This window comes from Acinonyx jubatus, chromosome A3, assembly GCF_027475565.1.
Source record: "Acinonyx jubatus isolate Ajub_Pintada_27869175 chromosome A3, VMU_Ajub_asm_v1.0, whole genome shotgun sequence".
Taxonomy (NCBI): domain Eukaryota; kingdom Metazoa; phylum Chordata; class Mammalia; order Carnivora; family Felidae; genus Acinonyx; species Acinonyx jubatus.
This window is the reverse complement of record NC_069388.1, coordinates 3,895,879-3,914,018: the sequence shown is the minus strand read 5'-3', so window position 1 is coordinate 3,914,018 and position 18,140 is coordinate 3,895,879. Positions and strand designations below refer to the sequence as shown.

The following is an 18,140-nucleotide window of genomic DNA, read 5'->3' as shown; positions in this document are numbered from 1 at the left end:
CGCAGGCGGCAGGAGGCAGGCGCCCAGGTATTGAGACCCCTCCCCATCACCACGCTGGCTCTCAGCCCCTTCTCTCGTGACGTCATGCTCCTCTCGCGTGGCATGATGGGAGAATCCTAATGTTTTCCAACAGATGCTCCAAGAACAGCTTTCAGATTAAAGCAATTGCAAGAGCAAAGATTTTCCTTTTTTCCCCTTTTTTTCCAGGGGGGGGTGGGGGGTGGGGTGGGGGGAGGGAGCACCCCCAGAAATTCCTGGACATCACCCCCTGCCCCAAGCACGCAATAAACACTGACAAGAAAAAGTTTTTATTTCCTGGTTCAACTTTTTTTTTTCCCCTGGAATATAGACTGAAGAATGGGAATAAACACGAATAAATAGCAGAGCGAGGCCGCGCGCGCCGGGATGCGCCTGGCTGCAGCCGCCAGGCTATTGTCTAACCGCCCTGAAGCCAGCCTGGCGTTGTCCCCCCGCTCCTTCCCTCTCCCTGTCCCTTTTGATTTTCCTTTTTAAAAAGACGCCCCCTCCAGCCCCCTCGCCTGTGACCTTGGCCGCCTCGGATGCTCTGATTGCACGCGCCTTCCTCCAACTTGCCCCCGCGCCGGCCAGGCCCATGGCCGCGTCCGAGGACGGGAGCGGCTGCCTCGTGTCGCGGGGCCGCTCGCAGAGTGACCCCAGCGTCCTCACCGACTCCTCGGCCACCTCCTCCGCGGACGCCGGGGAAAACCCAGGTAACGGGGGCCGGGCGAGGGCGGCCGGGCAGGTGGGCAGGCCGGGGCCAGGTGGCGCTGGGCTCGTCCGCGGCGCCGCTCCGCGCCGCGTTCTGCAATCGGGGAGCCGCGCCAGGACCCGGGCGCTCGGGCGCCGCAGTTCGCGTCCCCGGGAACGCGGCCGGGGCGCCGCAGAGCCCTTTGTCCGGGCAAGAACCGAGCTCCCCGGGCAGAGCCGGGCGCCCCGCATCGGCCCTCCCTGCAGGCTTGGGGGGCGCTGCCCGCCCCTTCGAGGGGCTTCCCTGCCTTGCGTGGCTGACCAGCTGGGGAAGGAGAGTCAGACCTGTGGCCGCCTCCGCCGGCGCAGGCTCGGGGCTCTGGCCCCCTCCCCGCGGCCCCAGCTCCCGCGGCCGGGGCTTGGGCGTCCCCCCCGCCCCGGCCCGGGCAGGGCAGCGCTCCCGCGGCCACCGCGCCGAGGGGCTTCCGCTGGGCGCCCGGCTCCGGCGGGGCCTGGCCGCCTCTCGGGACAGGTGTGCTCGGCGGAGCCGCGGGCGGGGAGATGAAGGGAGTGCGCCGGGCTGGAGCCCGCTTGCGTTCAATTATTCGGACTTTGCCCACTCCCCCGCCCCCGCCGCAGCCTCGATTGTTTAGGTGATAAATCCGGCCACAAAGGCGTCTATAAGGCTTGATTGATTACTTTCCAGAGAGGAAGAAAGGCCTAATAAAGCAGGAGGGGGGTGGGCTGTGCGGGGCCTGTCGCCATGGAGACGCAGGAAGCAAAGTGATCATTAAAACCTTTCTCCACCAGAAGGCAATTTTCACTTCACAGAAGTCTGAGCTTCTGAAACGTAGGGTTCAAAAAAAGAATCAAGGCTGGTGTTTTGGTATCCAGCCACTGGACGCGATTTCCTATGGGAGAAGCACAGCGTCCCCTCACAGATTAGGTTTTGACGAGAAGTTACCGTTGCCTTTGGCAGAAGACTTGTTTTCTCTGAATGCGCCCCCCCCCCCCAGATGGGGACCTGGACACGTTAAATGGTGGGCATCAAAATCTAGATGATCCCTGGGGCTGGGGCGGAAGGCAGGCTTTGTGGGGAGGGATTCCTTCACTTCCCTGCAACGCATAGGAGCTTCGCTCTCTAACTACAGAGAAAGACCTCGTAAAGGCAGCTCTGTGGGCACCAGGGCCCAATTTGACATTTTAAACAATAAAGCCATGCGAGGCTTGTAAGATTTCTTTGTTAGGACTGTTGACACTGTGTCATTCGGTCAAACTAAGGTACCAGCCGAGGAAATCCCTCCGCTTCTACATTTGGGAGGGTAAGTTGATTTCCTCGGAGTTTCAAGCGGAGCCGGCCATGAGCAGACCCTTAAGGCTGTAATTAATCCTTTTATTAGGAATCGGGGATTAAGCCTTCGGCACTCCATGATGGATTGGTTCTCTCTGTGTCGGAGATGCACATCCATGACTGTTCCAATTATGGAAGTTGAGTGGCTCGTCACGAGAGAATCCTTTCCAGCTTCTTTTGTCTCCCTGGCAGTAAAAGGAAGCAAACTTGAAACGGAAATTATGGAGGATTTAGCTTTTTGGCTGTCTGTGAGTTGATGCCTCCGTGGGTGGGAACAGAGGGCTCGGCAGGTGGCTGGTGCTGGCCCACCAGGGAGAGGTGGCAGGCTTGGATGATTAAATGTTGCCGTGGGAGGGCAAACGCTGGAGTTAGTCTCTGGTTCAGATGGTCAGAATGGGACCCCGAGAGCAGATGTCTGAGGCGAAAAGTCTAGAGCATGTACCGTTCTGTGAGTGGTAGAACCTTGCTGAAGATATCAGGCAATTAAGTATTTATGGATTGTGTTAAGCAGAGGAGTTCTGGCAGAAAGAGAATCAGAATCTTCGAGTTGGAAGCAGCCCGGGAGCTGGAAGCAGGCAGGGTGGACCAGGGGAGCATTTTCTATGACTGCCTTGCCCGGTTGCCTTGGCAGGTGCTTGCATACCTCTTTTGATGGGGGACTCACTTCTTTATGCGGCAGTGCATGGTTCTCTCGGGGCAGATGTGTCTAAAAATTCTTCAGGTGGCTCATAGGAGTGTACAAGCCATCAGTCCTGATGGGGTCCTCTCATGGTGTGTGTTACTCGGGGTTTCAGAGAGTCTGCTCTTCGAGGGCAGTTACCACACCGTTCTGACTCGTTTCTTCACTGGGTTGAAAAGTCCCAGCCCTCATCTTGTCCTCCCTTCAGGACCTCTTCGTTTGTCTTCCTGCTGCTCTAAAGATCTACTCCTGAAAACTGAAGCCGGTGAACCAGCTGTGGAATAACCCAGTACAAAGTCAAGGAGAAGGGTCACCTCCTTTGGTCTAGATTTTGTATTTTTAGAAAACAGCCCAAGGTTGCATTTACTCTCCCTCCCCCCCCCCCCCGCCCCAAATGCATTTTTAACGCATCACTATGCTCTTAGTAAAAACTCAGGAACATTCTCGGAAAGGTAAAATATCCTTCTCTCTCTCTCTCTCTCTCTCTCTCTCTCTCTCTCTCTCTCTCCAGCGGTTACTTCTGCGAGGAGCATAGAGAATCCTCTCTAGATCTTTCCTACAGGTTCATATCTCCATGTTCCTGGAGAACGGTTTTAAGAAAACACTGTATGTCATGTTCTTCAGCTTGTGTTTCTGCTGCACACTGGGTCTTGGGAGGTCTTGTCCTATGGAACATTTTCATCTCCCTCTCTTCTAATAGGCACATAGTATACCAAGAATACATTTTTCATTGGATATTAGGCATTGGTGTTCTTTCCAAAGTTTACCCATCAGAGTCAACCTGGCTGTGGATGCCCAGGCAAAGCCTCCTTGTGCCTGTGTGTAAATTTCCCCTAGGGCGTGTCCCACCTGGTGGGATGTCAGGGCCACAGGGCACCCACATTTTCTTGTCGTGATATTGCACCCTGGAAAATGTGCCGATTGACATTCTTTCCAGAATCTCCGAGAGTGCCCTTTCTCTGCAGGCTTGCCAACATCTGAGGTCATCAATCTCCTTTTCCCCGCACGAAGAGTGACAAATCGTGGCTCATTGTGTTAATTTGTGGATCCTTGATCGCTGGTGAGCGCGAGCAGCTTTTTGTGGCCTTATTAGTGCATTAAATCTCTCAGTGGCCACGTCTGTGGCCACGGACTGTGTGGCGGGCATGAACGGCTTTCCCCGAGGGCCCCTGCTTCCACTCTCTCCGCATCATTGCTGCGTTAACAATAATGTTGCATCTTCGCAAGACTCTTCTCTGTGAATCCCTGCTCGGTGCCCACAGGCACGGCCAGGCCTTCTCCCCGAGTTGAGCTGGAAACAAGGTGAGACAGCACCCCGTGACCTTTCATCTTTCCGAGGAGTTCCTACTCGCGGGGAGTTTTGCTAGGCTTTTTTCTGCCCCCTGCACCGAGAAGGTGGTCTGTGACCTCCTCCCTGTCCTCCTCCTTCCCTCACTGTCCCTATCCTGTCCCCTCGCTGGCCTTGCCCAGTGCCCCTTCCTGACCCTCTCTTCGCTCGGATTCTGCTGCGTTTCGCTCTCCTGGCTCCCTGCTCAGCCGTCTCATCCTCCTCCTTGCAGCGGGCACACTGGGGGTTCCTGTAGGGCCCTCTGCTGACTTCTTTCTCCACTCCACACCCCTCCCCCTTTCCCAGATGCAGGACCAGAGTCCCCTGGGACTGCCGTTTGCACCCTTTCTGTGGGGCCTGGCTGTTTCCCTTTGTGAAGCTTCTGCTCCGGGGGCCAACCAGTGGGGGACCTGTGCTTTTGGGCAGGTTCCTCGGGCTTGACCCCCTTCACATTGGTGCCTACTCACTCTCTGCGGTGGGGGCCGCCCTGGGCCCTTAAGATGCTAAGCAGCATCCCTGGCCTCTACCCACTAGACGACAGGAGCTCCCCACCCCCTAGTTGTGACAACCAAAAATGTCTTCAGACATCTCCTGGTGTCCCCTGGGGGCAACGTCTCCCTGGAGAGCTGCTGATGTGTACCGTCGTTTCCCAGTGTGTATCAGTCGGCTGGAGTCCTGTTAAACCCAGCGTTTCTGCTTCGGCATGTCCGGGAGGGGCCCTGGTAACGTGCATTTCTAACAAGTGGCAGGGTGGGGCTCAGGTGGCCTCCCCTGGGGGATCGCTGAGTCCAGGGCTCAGCCATAGCCTCGGTCTCTGTGCTGACAACTTCTGCGTGTGTGTGTCCCCATCCACGTGTCTGTGCCCGTGTGTGTGACCACGTGGGCCCTGCCCTGTGTGACTCCTGAGCTCCGGCCCTCGGTGTCCCGCGGTCCCCTTCCCATCCTTCAGGTCTCGGGCTGATGTTGCCTCCTGTCCCTCCTTTCTGATTCGCTCGTGGTGCTCTTCACCTCCTGGGATCCCGGTGTGTGTCATCCATGAGGACTGTGCCCCTCTAGGCCCGGAGCCCCGCACGGAGCTCCCGCGCAGGAGGCTCCAGAGAGCATGTGTGGAATGCATGGGTGCAAGCACAGACCGCAGGTGTAGCTGACGAGGCTTGGGGCTGGCCAGCTGGATCGGCCTCTGTGCAGGTCAGCTCGGGCACAGCCGGAGGGCGGCTGGGAGACCAGCAACGGCTCCCTTCTGCAGTTCTACTTTTGCCTTATTGCCTGGAGGGGGAGAAGCCTTTCGGAGCGCCCTGTGCCCTCCTGAGCTGCGGGTGCCACACACGGACACGTCCCAGGCCACACTCTCGCTGGGAGTCCCGCGCTGGCCCCTCGCTGGTTGCGTCCTCCGTGCTCCAGTGGGCCCCCTTCCCCTCCTCCCAGGAGGAGTGCTCTTGCTGCTTCCAATTTCCCTGCCATCGACCACCGGGAGCCCCTGCCGCCTTCTGGCTGGACTGCTCGGTACCGAGTCCTGGTTTTCCCTTCCCTCTGCCTGGTTCCGCTGTTGGAGGGACGGAGAGGTTTCCAAAGTGTAAATGTGGTCTGGTCTCTCCTTTGCCTCAGCCCTACGGCCTGGTGGCGACAGGGCAACGTGCCCCCTTTCTCCCTGGTGGTTCTGCCACGGGCCCCCCCCCCCCCACCGCCCCCTGCCTTGCTCCAGTGCCCTCCTCCCGGGGGTCTCCCTCTGGCCCCTCGCAGAGTGTCCGCTTGGCCTAATTAGGAGCGAAACTACGCGGTAATAACCTTGCCAGCTTCTTCAGGCTTATTAAAACTAAAAGCTAGATGCGTTAAAAAAAATATATGGGGTTTAAGAACTTAAGAGTTTTTGTCTGATGATGAAAGCACTGCACATTGCTTACCGGAAAAGATTGGATGCTTCTGAAATTTGTGTTCCCCGGCCCTTCTCACTTGAGTGCAGCACAGAAGGCCACGACCGCGGACGGCCTTGTCGCTGGGGCCTTCCCAGGTGCCCGCATGCGGAGGTCAGCCGCCACAGTTTAGGGTCCCGGCTTTCCCCCTCCCCACCCTGCGCCCCTTTTGATCACGTTAGCCAATTTCCCCGCTGTCTTGTCACTCTTTGAAATGATCTCACTGATGTATTTGACAGCCTAGTTTATTTTCTGTCTCTCCCTCAGTCACTAGCTACCTGTAGCAATTGAAATCTAAGTTAAATAAATGAAAACGAAAATTTCCTGGCCCCAGCTGCACCGACCACATTTCAAGAGCTCAGTAGCCACGTGTGGCTGGTGGCTGCCATGCTGGAAGATGCGGATCTAGACCATCCCGTCCCCAGAACGTTGGGCCAGCACTGTTCTGAATGGGAAGCCCCCTGAGGGCAGGGCCTTGCCCATTATCCTCTTGGTTATGCCGCACTTGGCTGTTTCCCAGTGAATGTTTGTTGATGGCATTGAGTCCACCCGAGCTGGTCATGGTCCAGAGCTCTTCTTCTGGAGGGACCCTTGGCCTCCCTCAGTCTGATCTTCTCATGTTCCTAAAGGAGGACATCCAAACAGAGATCATTTCTTATCCGCACAAGATTCATTTATTTCGACTCAGTGAGCTTCCCCAGAGAAGCTAAAATGTGCCATGTTGGGTCCTTGCTGGATGGCTGTCTTCCACGAAGACAGCAATGCCATCCAGACAGATACTTTGCCTGGAGCTGGACGGGTGGGTCCAGGTGTTGGCTTTGCCACACGCAAGCTCAGTGACTTTGGACAAGTCACCTCACCTGTCTGAACCTCCATTTCCTGTATGTCACATAGTGGTAGTTATTGTTCCTGACTCCCGGCAGGTGAGGCTTACTGAGCTGTTGTCTGTACCGGTGAATGCATTTTGAGACATTGCTCGTTGCTGTCTCAGCTCTGAGGAGACAAGCGTCTCCCGACATCCTCGGAGATGGTTCCGTCTTCGGTGGATAAGGTCAGGAGGCAGTGGACCCTGCGAGGAGGGCAGGAGGCAAAGGAGGGGCAGCTCCCGGGGCTGTTTGCAGCCCCTCCTATGACTGGGTCCGCGTCAGGGCCGAGCTGTCAGCCTCTCTGTGCTTCATTGTCTGCAGCTGTGACTGTGGGTCAGCCCGTACTGACCCGGCGGGGGCTGGTCAGGACCCGGGGCCCCGCAGTGTCTCAGGACATGGCGATCAGAAGGAGGAGGAAGGTTCTGGTTCGGGTTCAGGTTCTGGTCTCCCTGGGCGCTTGCAGTAGCTTGCCGTGTAGATGGGCTGGCTCTACCCGTCTCTTCCCACCCAGCCGTTGGCTCCAGACCTCACCTGCCCTTTCCCATAACCACTGTTTTCCTAGGGCCGTTTCTGCCTCCGTGGCTTCCTCCCTGTCCAGCCCCCGGGTCCCCTTCCTCAGACGCTGCTCCCCAGCTGCCCGCCAGCCCCCTCCCCAGACTGCGGTCCATCCAGAGTCCCCCCACCTCCAGGTCGCTGCCTCTGGTCCTGTAATTCTGGGACAGCATTTTGGGTGGTCTCGGAAGAAGACGTGAATACGTAGTCTGGGGGAGAGAATGGTTCACTTTTGTGAGTTTGCCTCCCAGGCTCCTTTGGGAAAAGGGCACCCAGGGCTACCACAACACCCCGTTTTAAGACCTATGCTGGAAATCCAGACTTTGATGTGAAATGTGATTTTTAAATGTTGTCAAGTTTATCAGTTAGGGATCGGTTTGGCTTCACGTAACAGGAAAGCCAAGTAGAGCCCCGGCTGGATTAGGATCGGGGTTTTGGTCTAGGGAGGCGCAGATAGCCCACCGGCTTCCTGGTCGCGGGTTGAGGGCTCTGTGATTTCCTGGTAGCAGCTGGTTACAGGGTGGTTGCACCTCTCGCAGTAGGTACACCTTCTGGGCAGGACGAAGGGGCTGGGGACAGGTTGAGGGGTGTCCGGCTGCTGAGTCATGACCCTCCTTTCCTGGGAGCCGTTCCCAGTGACATCTGCTTACGCGTCATTGGCCAGAAGGGTTCGAATTGCCACCAGCAGCTGCAGGGGGCTGGGGAACGCGGGGCTTTGGGTGGTTGGTTTTGTTTGTTTTAGGTGCATGGCTACCCTTACCAAGAACCGGTGAAGAAGGGGGTAAGAAGAGTGGCTGCGGGTCATCAGCTGCGGTCCCTGCCAGGGCAGCCTAGAAACAAACAAAGCCCCAAGCCAAACCACGCACATCTGGGGATGCATGTGGCCCGCAGGCTGCCCTTTGAAAATTACATAGAAGGCATCTCGGGAAGGCTGAAGCAATTATTATGTTTCATGACATTTCTTTAGCGAGAAATTAAAGGTTGGGAGTAAGATGTGTGATCTAAGCCTGAACATTATGTCCATCCAAATTTTATTTGATAATATTTGTTCGGGGTACAAGACTGACAAGGTCACTGGCCTTCACGGAGCTGACAGTCTGGTGAATTATTGATAGCTGGAGTGAAAATGTGCTCATCGTCAACTCTGTTTTCTACACGGGGCCATCACACTTGTGTTTCACTTTCCTCTAAACCCTGGAGGAAGCACCAGAGGGCTGGGGAGGCTGAGGACCCCACCCTGGGGCACACTTGGCGGGAGGGGGGGAGGTGGTGGAAGCTTGAATCCTGGTGAGTTTGATGCCCCACCCACACACCTGCCACGCCCACTGCCTGCCTGACCCACCCCTGTCCGCTGGGCTCACTCCCTGCCCCACCCACGCCGCCCCCCACTCACCCTGCCCCACTCACCCCTGTCCATCCCAGCCACTGCCTGACTGGCCCACTGTGCCCTGCCCACCGTGCCTGAGCTGCCCACTCTCTGCCTGACCTGACCCACCCGTGTGCACTCCGCCCCTTCCCTGCCCCACCCACCCTGCCCCTCTCACCCCTGTCCGTCCCAGCCACTGCCTGCCCCGCCCACCTGCCTGCCCCGCCCACTCTGCCTGCCCCGCCCACCCGGCCTGTCCCGCCCATTCTCTGCTGGCCTCTTCATACACCTTCCCTGAAGGGCCTCAGTCTTTGAGATGGAACAGGTGCCTCTGCTTCGTCCCTTTCCTGGCTCAGGCAATCCATCTGACAGATGTATATGTATCTGTAGTCACATAAACACACAGACAGACATACTCCTGCATTTCCCAGTCCATTTAACCAGAATGGCCACCAGGACGAGATTTATTTATTGAAAGTCAGGCAAGGTGATGGCAGAGACTCAGCCGATGGCTGAGTCGTGGAAGGTTTTATCTTTAATGGGCTGGGGCGGTGTCCCTGTTTGTTAAACCAAGTCATTGGATGGGCAGCTTGGCATGTCCCTTATCCAGTGGGACCGCATTAAGTCCACTTTGACATTGATGAGTGGGCAGTCACAAAATGAATCTGCCAAGACCCCAGGGGAGGACGGGAGCTGTGGCTACATGGCTTAATAAATATATTTATTGCGCGTTGTTATGCAGCTGTTTTAAGTGTAACACTTTGTTAAAGTCACAATCTTTCTCAATACTCTTACTGATGAGTTGTGTTATTACTTTATTTTGGGGGGCCGTTACTTCTTGGAAGTTTGTGTCTATGTGCAGAAAAATTTTTGCCGTGATGTAATCACTAGCTCAGGGGATTTAAATAAAGTCAGAGAGATGTGCCAGAAATGATCTTTTTTGCTTCCCTTTGGCAGGAAAACATCGTCCCGGGCAGTGTTAAGTTTCTGCAGTCACATGAGTCAGGTTGTCGCTGACCTTGGCATGTTGGTCAGGGTCTTTTGTGCAAAGCTCCTGAGCGTGTGCGAGCATCAGGACTGTCTCAGCACCTGGGCGCCGCTCTGCTGGGGTCGCGTGGCCCTGCCCCACGTTCTTTATTTTTTCACTGGACTCTAGGTATGACGGTGGAAGTGGGCTCTCCAGAGAGAGTGGTGGTGTGTGATCTTCCTTTAAATCAAATTAATTTACGTACAGAAGAAGACGGCCTCAAAACATTATAAAGTAGCTGCGGTAATGCCCGGAAACACGAGGAGACACAGGCACGGCAGAGGTCACAAAGGGGGCGTAGGTTTCGGAGGAAGGGGGAGATGCTGTATGTTATCGTCCTGGGCTTGTGACCCTGGTTGGCATTTCTCCGTCTGCTGCCTTATCGAGCACTGCTGTGTGCAGGGGGGATGGCGTGGGGGGCGATGGAAACACGTACTGCCTGTCCTGGAGGCTCACAGTCTGGCTAGCGACATAGCACGTCAACGAGTACGGAGCGACAGGTTACCTGCGTAATAAGCCCAGACCCCTCACGTTTGTCTCCTTCTGTGCTGTTTCGAGTTCGTTCCCTCCCAGCGATCGGGGGTCTGCAGCACGGAGCTCTCACTGGCGAGCAGGTGTCTGCAGGGTGGCAGGTCCAGGATGGGCGCTGGATGCAGAGCGAGCACCTCTTTCCCGCACGCGCCGCATCCTCCGTGGGCCCAGCAGTGGTGTCTCGTGGCAGGTGGAGACGCTCGGGGGGCCTCTTGGGTCTCGCGCCTTCACTTCCGGCTCCGTCTGTGAGGACAGGCACGTGGGCGGCGTGCTGAGCAAGGGATGTACACTCGGCCCCCGGTGGGCGGAGCGGGCGGGTCACACGTGGACACAGGAGGGGTGGGGAGTGGGGGCCGTAGCGCAGACCCCATGGTGGGCTCGCTTCCCCTCGTAGACCGCCAGCGCCCAGAGATGACGGGCTCTGCCGGCTTGACGTCACCATCCCCTGGCGCGTCTGACATGGCGGGGCTGACATGGGGACGCTGGCCGACAAGGTGTAGGGGGAACTGGCGGGTCCATGGGCTCTGGCGTCAGGCGGCCTGGGTCCACGTGCCTCCTTACGTCTCTCGGCCTCGGTTTCCCCGTCTGTAAAATGAAGATTGCTTGTAGCGCTGCCTACAGTGAAGGGTTGCCGTGGGGACCCGGTGGGTTGGTTTCTGTAAGGCGTTGAGCAGGGTGCCCGTCACTATGGACAGGCTTCCCCTCAAGGCGTCTTGGTGGCCCCTGAGCATTTTGGCCAGGGACAATGGGGAGCCCTGGTCCTCTGCAGCACTGAGGCTCTGACACCCACGTGTCCTGCTGGTGCCCTCATGACGTTGCAGGAAGAGTCCCTCCTGGCCTGAGGTCACCACCGCCTGGCGAAATCAGCCGTTCCTTCCCGCCTTCTCACCCTGGCCTCTGCTCGTCCCTGGGGCTGGTTCACAGGGTTGCTGGTACGGGAGGGACACTCCTCCGGAGGCCCTGTGCGCATCTTCCTAGTTGGGGAGCTGAGCTGGGGGAGTCAGGATGTAACAGGGCCAGGTCAAAAGGCAAGGTCGCAGGCTGGGTCACAGCCACAGCTGGGGTGCCGTGCTGAGAGCCCCGGGGCTGATGCTCAGTGCTGGCCTTGGGCTCAGGAGGGGGCATGGGGACAGAGGGGACCCTCGTGTCCCTCTTTCCCCCCCCCACTCTGCCCCCCCCCCCCCCATCCTCATGGGTAGCTGGTTCTGCCTCAATAGGAAGCAATGAAAGACTTAGGGATAATTTACTATTTTGTCTCCTTTTTTAGTGGGATTTAATATCTCCAACATGGAACAAACGAGGGGCCTGGCCTGGTGCTTCGGTCCATCCGGGCAGCCCCTCTGGTGGGGGCACAGGCCCTCTCCCGTTAGTGTTCCCCGGCAATCTCGTCTTTTCCTTAAGGTGGCGTCTTCGCGTGACAACTTGCCTCTGATGTCTCTTTGTGCCTTCTGTCTGTTAGGACTGGTGTTACCCGCCGTTGTGTTCTCTGCTCCAGGACAGTCCTGCCCGGAGTAGGCGTTCAGGGAACGTGGCTTTTATCTTGAGTATATGGTAATGACACCCATGTCACCAATGGTGTGGTTGCCATTCGCGGGTAGCCACGCGCAGAGGTGAAATTGAGGGGCAAACGTCCTCCAAATAGCAGCAACAAAAGGCCATGAGGGCTTTGGGGTGTTGGGGTGAATGGTCTTGCCCTTCCGGAAATCCCCAGAGCAGATGACCGAGTGTAAAGGGCGGCCACTCAGAGCGCGACTTATCGGTAGTGCGCATTGCTACAAAGAAGCCTACAGATTTGTTAATAATTAGTCTCTGTGTGCTTTTTAAAATTAACTAACGACAGTTTATTCCAGGGGGATATTAGCACAGAGCAGCTGTTCTCAGGAAAATGCAGGTTCCAGTCAGTCGTTTTGCTTCTGGTTCCTTTTTCTGACCCTGGGCGGAGCCGCCGGTGGCTCTTGCTTGGTGAGCCCGTTAGCCAGGGGGCAGAGGTCGTTTCTCCCACGGGCACCCAGGAGCCCAGCCACCAGACGTTTCACGGGGTGGGACATCGCTGGTTGCGGAGAGGCTGTTGGGTGGCTCCTTTCCCCAGCCCAGGCTGTCACTGGAAAGGACAGGCACAGAACACGTGCGTGTCAACACCGGGTGGCTCATTGCAAGCGGGTGCTCCCCTCCACGTCCCCTCCGTCCTCCCTCCCATCCAACAAACCAAGTGCTCTCTCTTAGGCCAGGTGTGATGGCAGCATGGGGACGGCGTGGACAGCCGAGGCGGAGGCACTGCCCCATGCCCCTGGGGTAGCCTAGCGGGGGACTCGAGCAGAGACTGGAATATCCCATAGGCGAATACTAGTCACGCCGAGGTGAGATTGCCCTGGCGCTATGAGGGGGCCTGCAGGCTGGGGGGGCTCAGGGAAGGTGCCACTTGAGTCGAGAACTGACAAGTGGGTATGAGTGATGGGAAAGGCAAGGTTTCCTGGGTGGAGAAAATGGCCCGTGCAAAGGCCCAGAGGTAGGATGCTTAACGGGTAAAGTGAGCCAGTGGCTGGAGGGGGGGGTGGTGCATGTCACCATGTGTGCGCATGTGTGTACCCGTGTGCAAGGCAGGGGGAGGCGGTGGAGAGCTCCAGGCGTCCAGCCTGCTTTCCTTGTGCTCACGGACCCCTGTGAGGGTTTTTGTAGGTGAGGGACCCTGGCTGCACGTGGATGGGACTTCTCTGGGGAAGGAAGCCTGGAATCAGGCCTCACTGCAGGGATTGGGAGGGCCACCTCCGCGTAGTCCCTGTCCCCCTTGGGAAGCTTGGGGACCATCTCAGCATCGGGGCTGGGACCGTGGTCGGGCCTGCGGTGAGGGGTCTGTGAGCCCATATTCACTCCCGTGTTCCCTCTGTGGGTGCTCCAGAAACCCTTCCCGTGTCCCTCATGGTGGCTTTTTCTCCCATGTGCCCGTGCACAGGATGCTGAGCACAGGCTCCGGTGGGTGCCTGTACTGTGTGCTAAGCGGGAGGAAGGGAGCAGACCCCGGGGACACAGGAGTAGGGTCTCCTTCACAGAGTCTCTGGGGGTTTAAGTCAGGCTTCCTCCTCCCCCTTCTATCCCTCCCTGCCTCCCTTTCTTTGTTTTCCTCCTTCCTTCAGCCTTCCTTCCTTGTCCCCTCCCCCTCCTCTCTGCACTCCCTGCTCCGCACTCCTCCCTGTTCTCTGTGCTCCTCCCTCCTTCTAGTGCTCCTCCTTCCTGCCTGCGCTCCTCCCTCCTCCTTGTAGTCCTCCCTCCTTGTGTTCCTCCTTCCTCCTTGTGATCTTCCCTCCTCATGCTCCTCCCTATGCTCTTTCCTTCTCTCTGTGCTCGTCCCTTCTCTCCGTGCTCCTCCCTCCTCCCTGTAGTCCTCCCTCCTTGTGCTCCTCCCTCCTCCCTGTGCTCCTCCCCTCCTCCCTATGCTCCTCCTTCTTGCCTGTGTTCCTCCCTCCTCCTTGTGATCTTCCCTCCTCGTGCTCCTCCCTATGCTCTTTCCTCCTCCCCGTGCTCCTCCCTCCTCCTTGTAGTCCTCCCTCCTTGTGCTCCTCCCTGTGCTCCTCCCCTCCTCCCTATGCTCCTCCTTCTTGCCTGTGTTCCTCCCTCCTCCTTGTGATCTTCCCTCCTTGTGCTCCTCCCTATGCTCTTTCCTCCTCTCCGTGCTCCTCCCTCCTCCGTGCTCCTCCCTCCACCCTTCCTGAGAGGCAGAGGCAGCAGTGGGGGAGGTCACACAGAGACTCACCAGCAGCCCTTTCAAGGTCAACCTGCCACCTGTCTTTCAACGTTCACGTAGCTTTTTGTCCTTTATTTGTCAAAAGTCATTGGAGGAGTGAGTCCTAGCACGCGTGTGCACACATGCGTGTGTATTTGTGTACGTGTGTGTGCACACGTCCATGCACTGCTGTAACCTCTCATGGTTTTCAAAGGCCTGGGTGGGAAAGGAGCTGGGCCAGGCCCCACGTCTGTCCTTCCTGCAGACAGCTGGAGCCAGCGGCCGGTGCCCAGGAGCTGGCCTTCCGGGCAGGCTCGGACCCCCGCCCTGCCGGTTGCCGCTGGCCGGCCTCCGCACGTGCCTCCATCAGGCAGTGCCTCCGTTTCGTGCTCCGTGGAATGGACACAGTGACGTTCCCACCTCCTGGAGTAGTATCGAGGCGCGGATGAGGCGTGCGGCCTCGGGCCAGCAGGTCAGCTGTAAGTGGCCTCCAGGCGCGTGCCCCGTGGATGTCAGCAGGTGGAGGCAAAAGCGAGGCCCCCCCCCCCCCCCACTGGGGTAGCAGCCTTCTCCTGGTGCCCACTGGGTGGCGAGGCTGGTGACAGGCCGCCCCGGCTGGGGAGGGTGCTGCTCGGTGCCTGCCGGGCCCAGGTGCCGCGGCACGGGTCACCGTGTCACTGGGCACGGAAAGGCCTCGCACGCTTCTCGCCTCTCCAGCGGCAGGACAGGCGGGGTCGGAGCCATCTTGTGCGCTGAGCAGGGCGCGGGTCCCACGGGGAGCAGGATGTGCACAGCCAGAGCCAGCTCCAGTCAGGCTGTCCCTGCATCCCTGGACACGTGTGTCCCTCCTGAAAGCCGCGGCTGATATGCAACCCCAGTGTTGCATTTATTTTGAGGAGGGCTTCTGCGTGTGTTCTTTTTTTTTTTTTTTTTAATTTTTAACGTTTATTTATTATTGAGAGACAGAGAGGCACAGAGTGTGAGCAGGGGAGGGGACAGAGAGAGGGGGAGACGCAGAATCCAAAGCAGGCTCCAGGCTCTGAGCTGTCAGCACAGAGCCCGACGCGGGGCTTGAACTCACGGACCGTGAGATTGTGACCTGAGCCGAAGTCAGACGTTTAGCTGGCTGAGCCACCCGGGTGCCCCTTCCGCGTGTGTTCTAATTTTTATCAACTTGGGTCAAAAAAATCTTCAGCAAACTCTCAGAACCACGTGTGAGGTGTAAACCTTGAAAAGTAATCTGCACCCCCCCTTGGAAATATAGGCAGAGAAGGAAAAGTAAATGTTTCCCATGGGACATGGCAGGTACCATTCTTTTTAGAAAATAAACAGGTTTTTAAAACTGGAAAAGTCATACATGCACATGTTGAGAAAAATCCGTGCCGGCCGGAGACAGAATGGGGGAGGGTCGGCGGCACCCTGGGCTGTGGTCTGCTCTCTTCTTCTCTGCGGTCTGTTTCTCCTCTCCGGGCCTCGGGTTCCCCACCTGTAAAATGGGAACGCTGTAGCCGTATCCACACCTGGTGGTTGCCTTCGGTGAGTCTGTCGGGTGTCTGTCACACTCTGTGCCTTCAGGTGGCATTGACTCTTTCTCCTTGTACTGAAAATGGGGTCTCAGCCTGTGTCCCAGAGACTCAGCCACGCTGAGTTTTTCTGTGTGCTTCCAGAAGATTTCTCTGCATTATTTTCTTGCTCTCTTTTCCCCATTCTCCACCTTGCTTTTTCCTCTTGAAACTGTGTCTTGCGAGATATAGGTGTGAAATTTGAAAGATAGTAGGAACGAACCAGCATTCGAAGGTGACTGTTCCAGGCAGAGGGAACAGCATGGGTGGTGGCCCCATGGCAGAAGGGGCATCCTATGTGAGTGCGGGTCAGACTGCTGGTGCATGGAGGTGGGTGGAAAGACCTCACTGAGGATTTTGGTCTTCATTCTGTTAGCCATGTGAAGCCACTGAAGGTTGTGTGAGAGGGTGACCGGTTGGTCCGAGGTTGGGAAGGGTCACGCTGCCCCTGCTTTGGGGGTAAATGGGCTGAGTGTGTGTGGGGGGGAGGTTGTTGCCTGAGAGAGAAGATGCCTGAGGCGGGGCAGGGAAATGACAGGGACGCCCGGACGGGTGACCTGTGCTGTCACGTGGGGGAGACTGAGGCTAGCCTGGGGTGGGGAGGAGAGGAGCTCGACTTTAGGAGGCAGGCCAGGGCAGATGCCAAGAAGGAATGGGCAGTATAAGCTGGGCACCTGGGCTGCAGAGAGGTAGGTCCCACTGACATACGAGTTCAAGGCTCTGTGCTTCCCTTGCACAGTCGGGGTGTGGGACTCTGGGAGTGACTTTAAATGTCACCCGGACTCTTTCCTGTGTAGTGTCACACGGGGGGGGGGGGGCGCTGACCAGCCGGCCAGCCTTCTGTCCACCCACGGTGCACGCAGAGTGCTGGCTGCTGAGGACAGTCCAGCAAATTCCCTGTCCTCATGGAGCTGGGCTGAGTGGCCTGTGCTGGCCACCCAGGTGGCTTGTGTCACAGTCAGAATACGAAGTCCGGGAGGGGTGGGTCAGCGGCGGGGATGCTGGGTTAGATCGTGTGGCTTCGAGTCCTGAGTCTGTGTGACCTCTGGTGAGTTACTTGCCCTCTCTGGGCCCTCCTCCCCCTGCAAAAGGGGACAACAGTGTGATTCACTTTGTTTCCAAAGGTGGCCACAGCCATTACCTCCGACCCCACCCTCCCCTTTGCCATGTCTCCCATCAGGCGGGGTGCTCCTGCCCCCTTGGGTCCCCTGTCACTTGCTTTGACCAATAGGACACAGCAGAAGTGACACAGTATGACTTGTGGGCCTAGAACTTAGGGCCTTGTGGCCTCTACCGTAGCCCTCTTGACTGCCATGTAGAGTCGTCTGGGCTATCCTGCCAGAGGGGAACTGAGGTGGCCCTGTGACACCCATGCTTGCGAGTGGAGCCTTCCCTGAGGACCCCAGCCCAGGCCGGGCCTCCATCTGAACACCGCAACGCGAATGAGCCCAGCCCCACCCCCCGCCCACACACCCCCCACGTCGAGCAGATGAGCCCTTGCCCCTGTTTCTGGCCCACAGCAAGTGAACAATGAAATCCTAAAATAGGCCCCTGGGTGGTAGGGTGGTTTGTTACGTGCCCGTCGTAGATAGCTGGCACAAACTCTCACTGGTATGTTTGCGTAGCCTGGCATGATTTCCCCCGGTGAGTTACAGTGCAGTCCTTTGTTCCAAGCTGCCGGGCAGGTGCCGACTTTTAAATAAGGTTTCTCTGTCTCTGCCGGCCTCTGGGTCGGCCCTGAATTTGGAGGGTGCACCTGTTACGTCTCTGACTGTGTGCACCTGGCCTGTGTTGACGGCGACGAAGGTTTCTATCCTGAGAGCCAGCAGCTCGGGGATCTTAGGGCTGGGAAGAGGCCGGCCCGTCAGAGGGCCACAGGGCCGGGCTGGATTTTGAAGGGCATTCAACGCAGGTATTCTGAGCCAGGAATGTTCTTTGCGGTCCCCTATGGGGAGCTTAAAAATGCAATCAATCTGAACTTTCTCCCTGGAATTTGTGATGACCAGCTGTTAACAAGTATTTACTGGGCACCTGTTCTGTCCCTGTCACTGTTTTGGGTGCTGGGGATATAGCAGTAAAGACTATGTTGTCCTCCCTTCACAGAACGAATCATCTAGTGGGATGAGAGGAAACAGATTGGAAAGAAATAGATGTACGGTGCGACACTGGGCAGTTAAAAATGCCCCCAAGCCAGGCTGGAGAAGAGTGGCAGGGAGGAAAGGCCAGCTATTTGACGTAGCATGGCCAGAGAGACAAGGCAGAAATGAGGGGATTAGTCATGCAAATGCCTTGGAGAATAGCCCTCCAGGCAGAGCAATAGCAAGTGCAAAGGTCCTGAGGTAGGTGTTTGCTTGGGCTGCAGTGGGGGACTCGGACCGAATGGAGTAGAGTAGAAGGTCACGTAGTCAGAGATCGTGGTGGCTGGGGGTGCGCTGCTTGTGGCAAACGTCTCTGTACCTGCGTCCTGTTCCCTAGGGCCACCTCTGCCTCTGTTGTGGTTCCAACTCCAGAACCCTCCAGGCTTGCACCAGCCCCGCAAGTGC

The 18,140-nt window shown here is 57.4% G+C and overlaps 1 protein-coding gene across 3 annotated transcripts in view; it reads left to right on the top strand.

The window, feature by feature from the left end:
- Positions 1-223: 223 nt before the first annotated feature.
- The window catches only part of PHACTR3 (phosphatase and actin regulator 3), a 214,339-nt gene continuing 196,422 nt past the window's right edge, over positions 224-18,140 (top strand). For 2 of the 3 annotated variants that reach the window (XM_027046485.2, XM_027046480.2), the window contains exon 1: positions 226-731. In XM_027046485.2, the coding sequence (XP_026902286.1) occupies positions 614-731 (118 nt within the window). In that variant the 5' untranslated portion in view covers positions 226-613. Of the gene's footprint in view, positions 732-18,140 lie in introns of all 3 variants that reach the window. The other variant, XM_027046482.2, reaches the window with a different exon arrangement.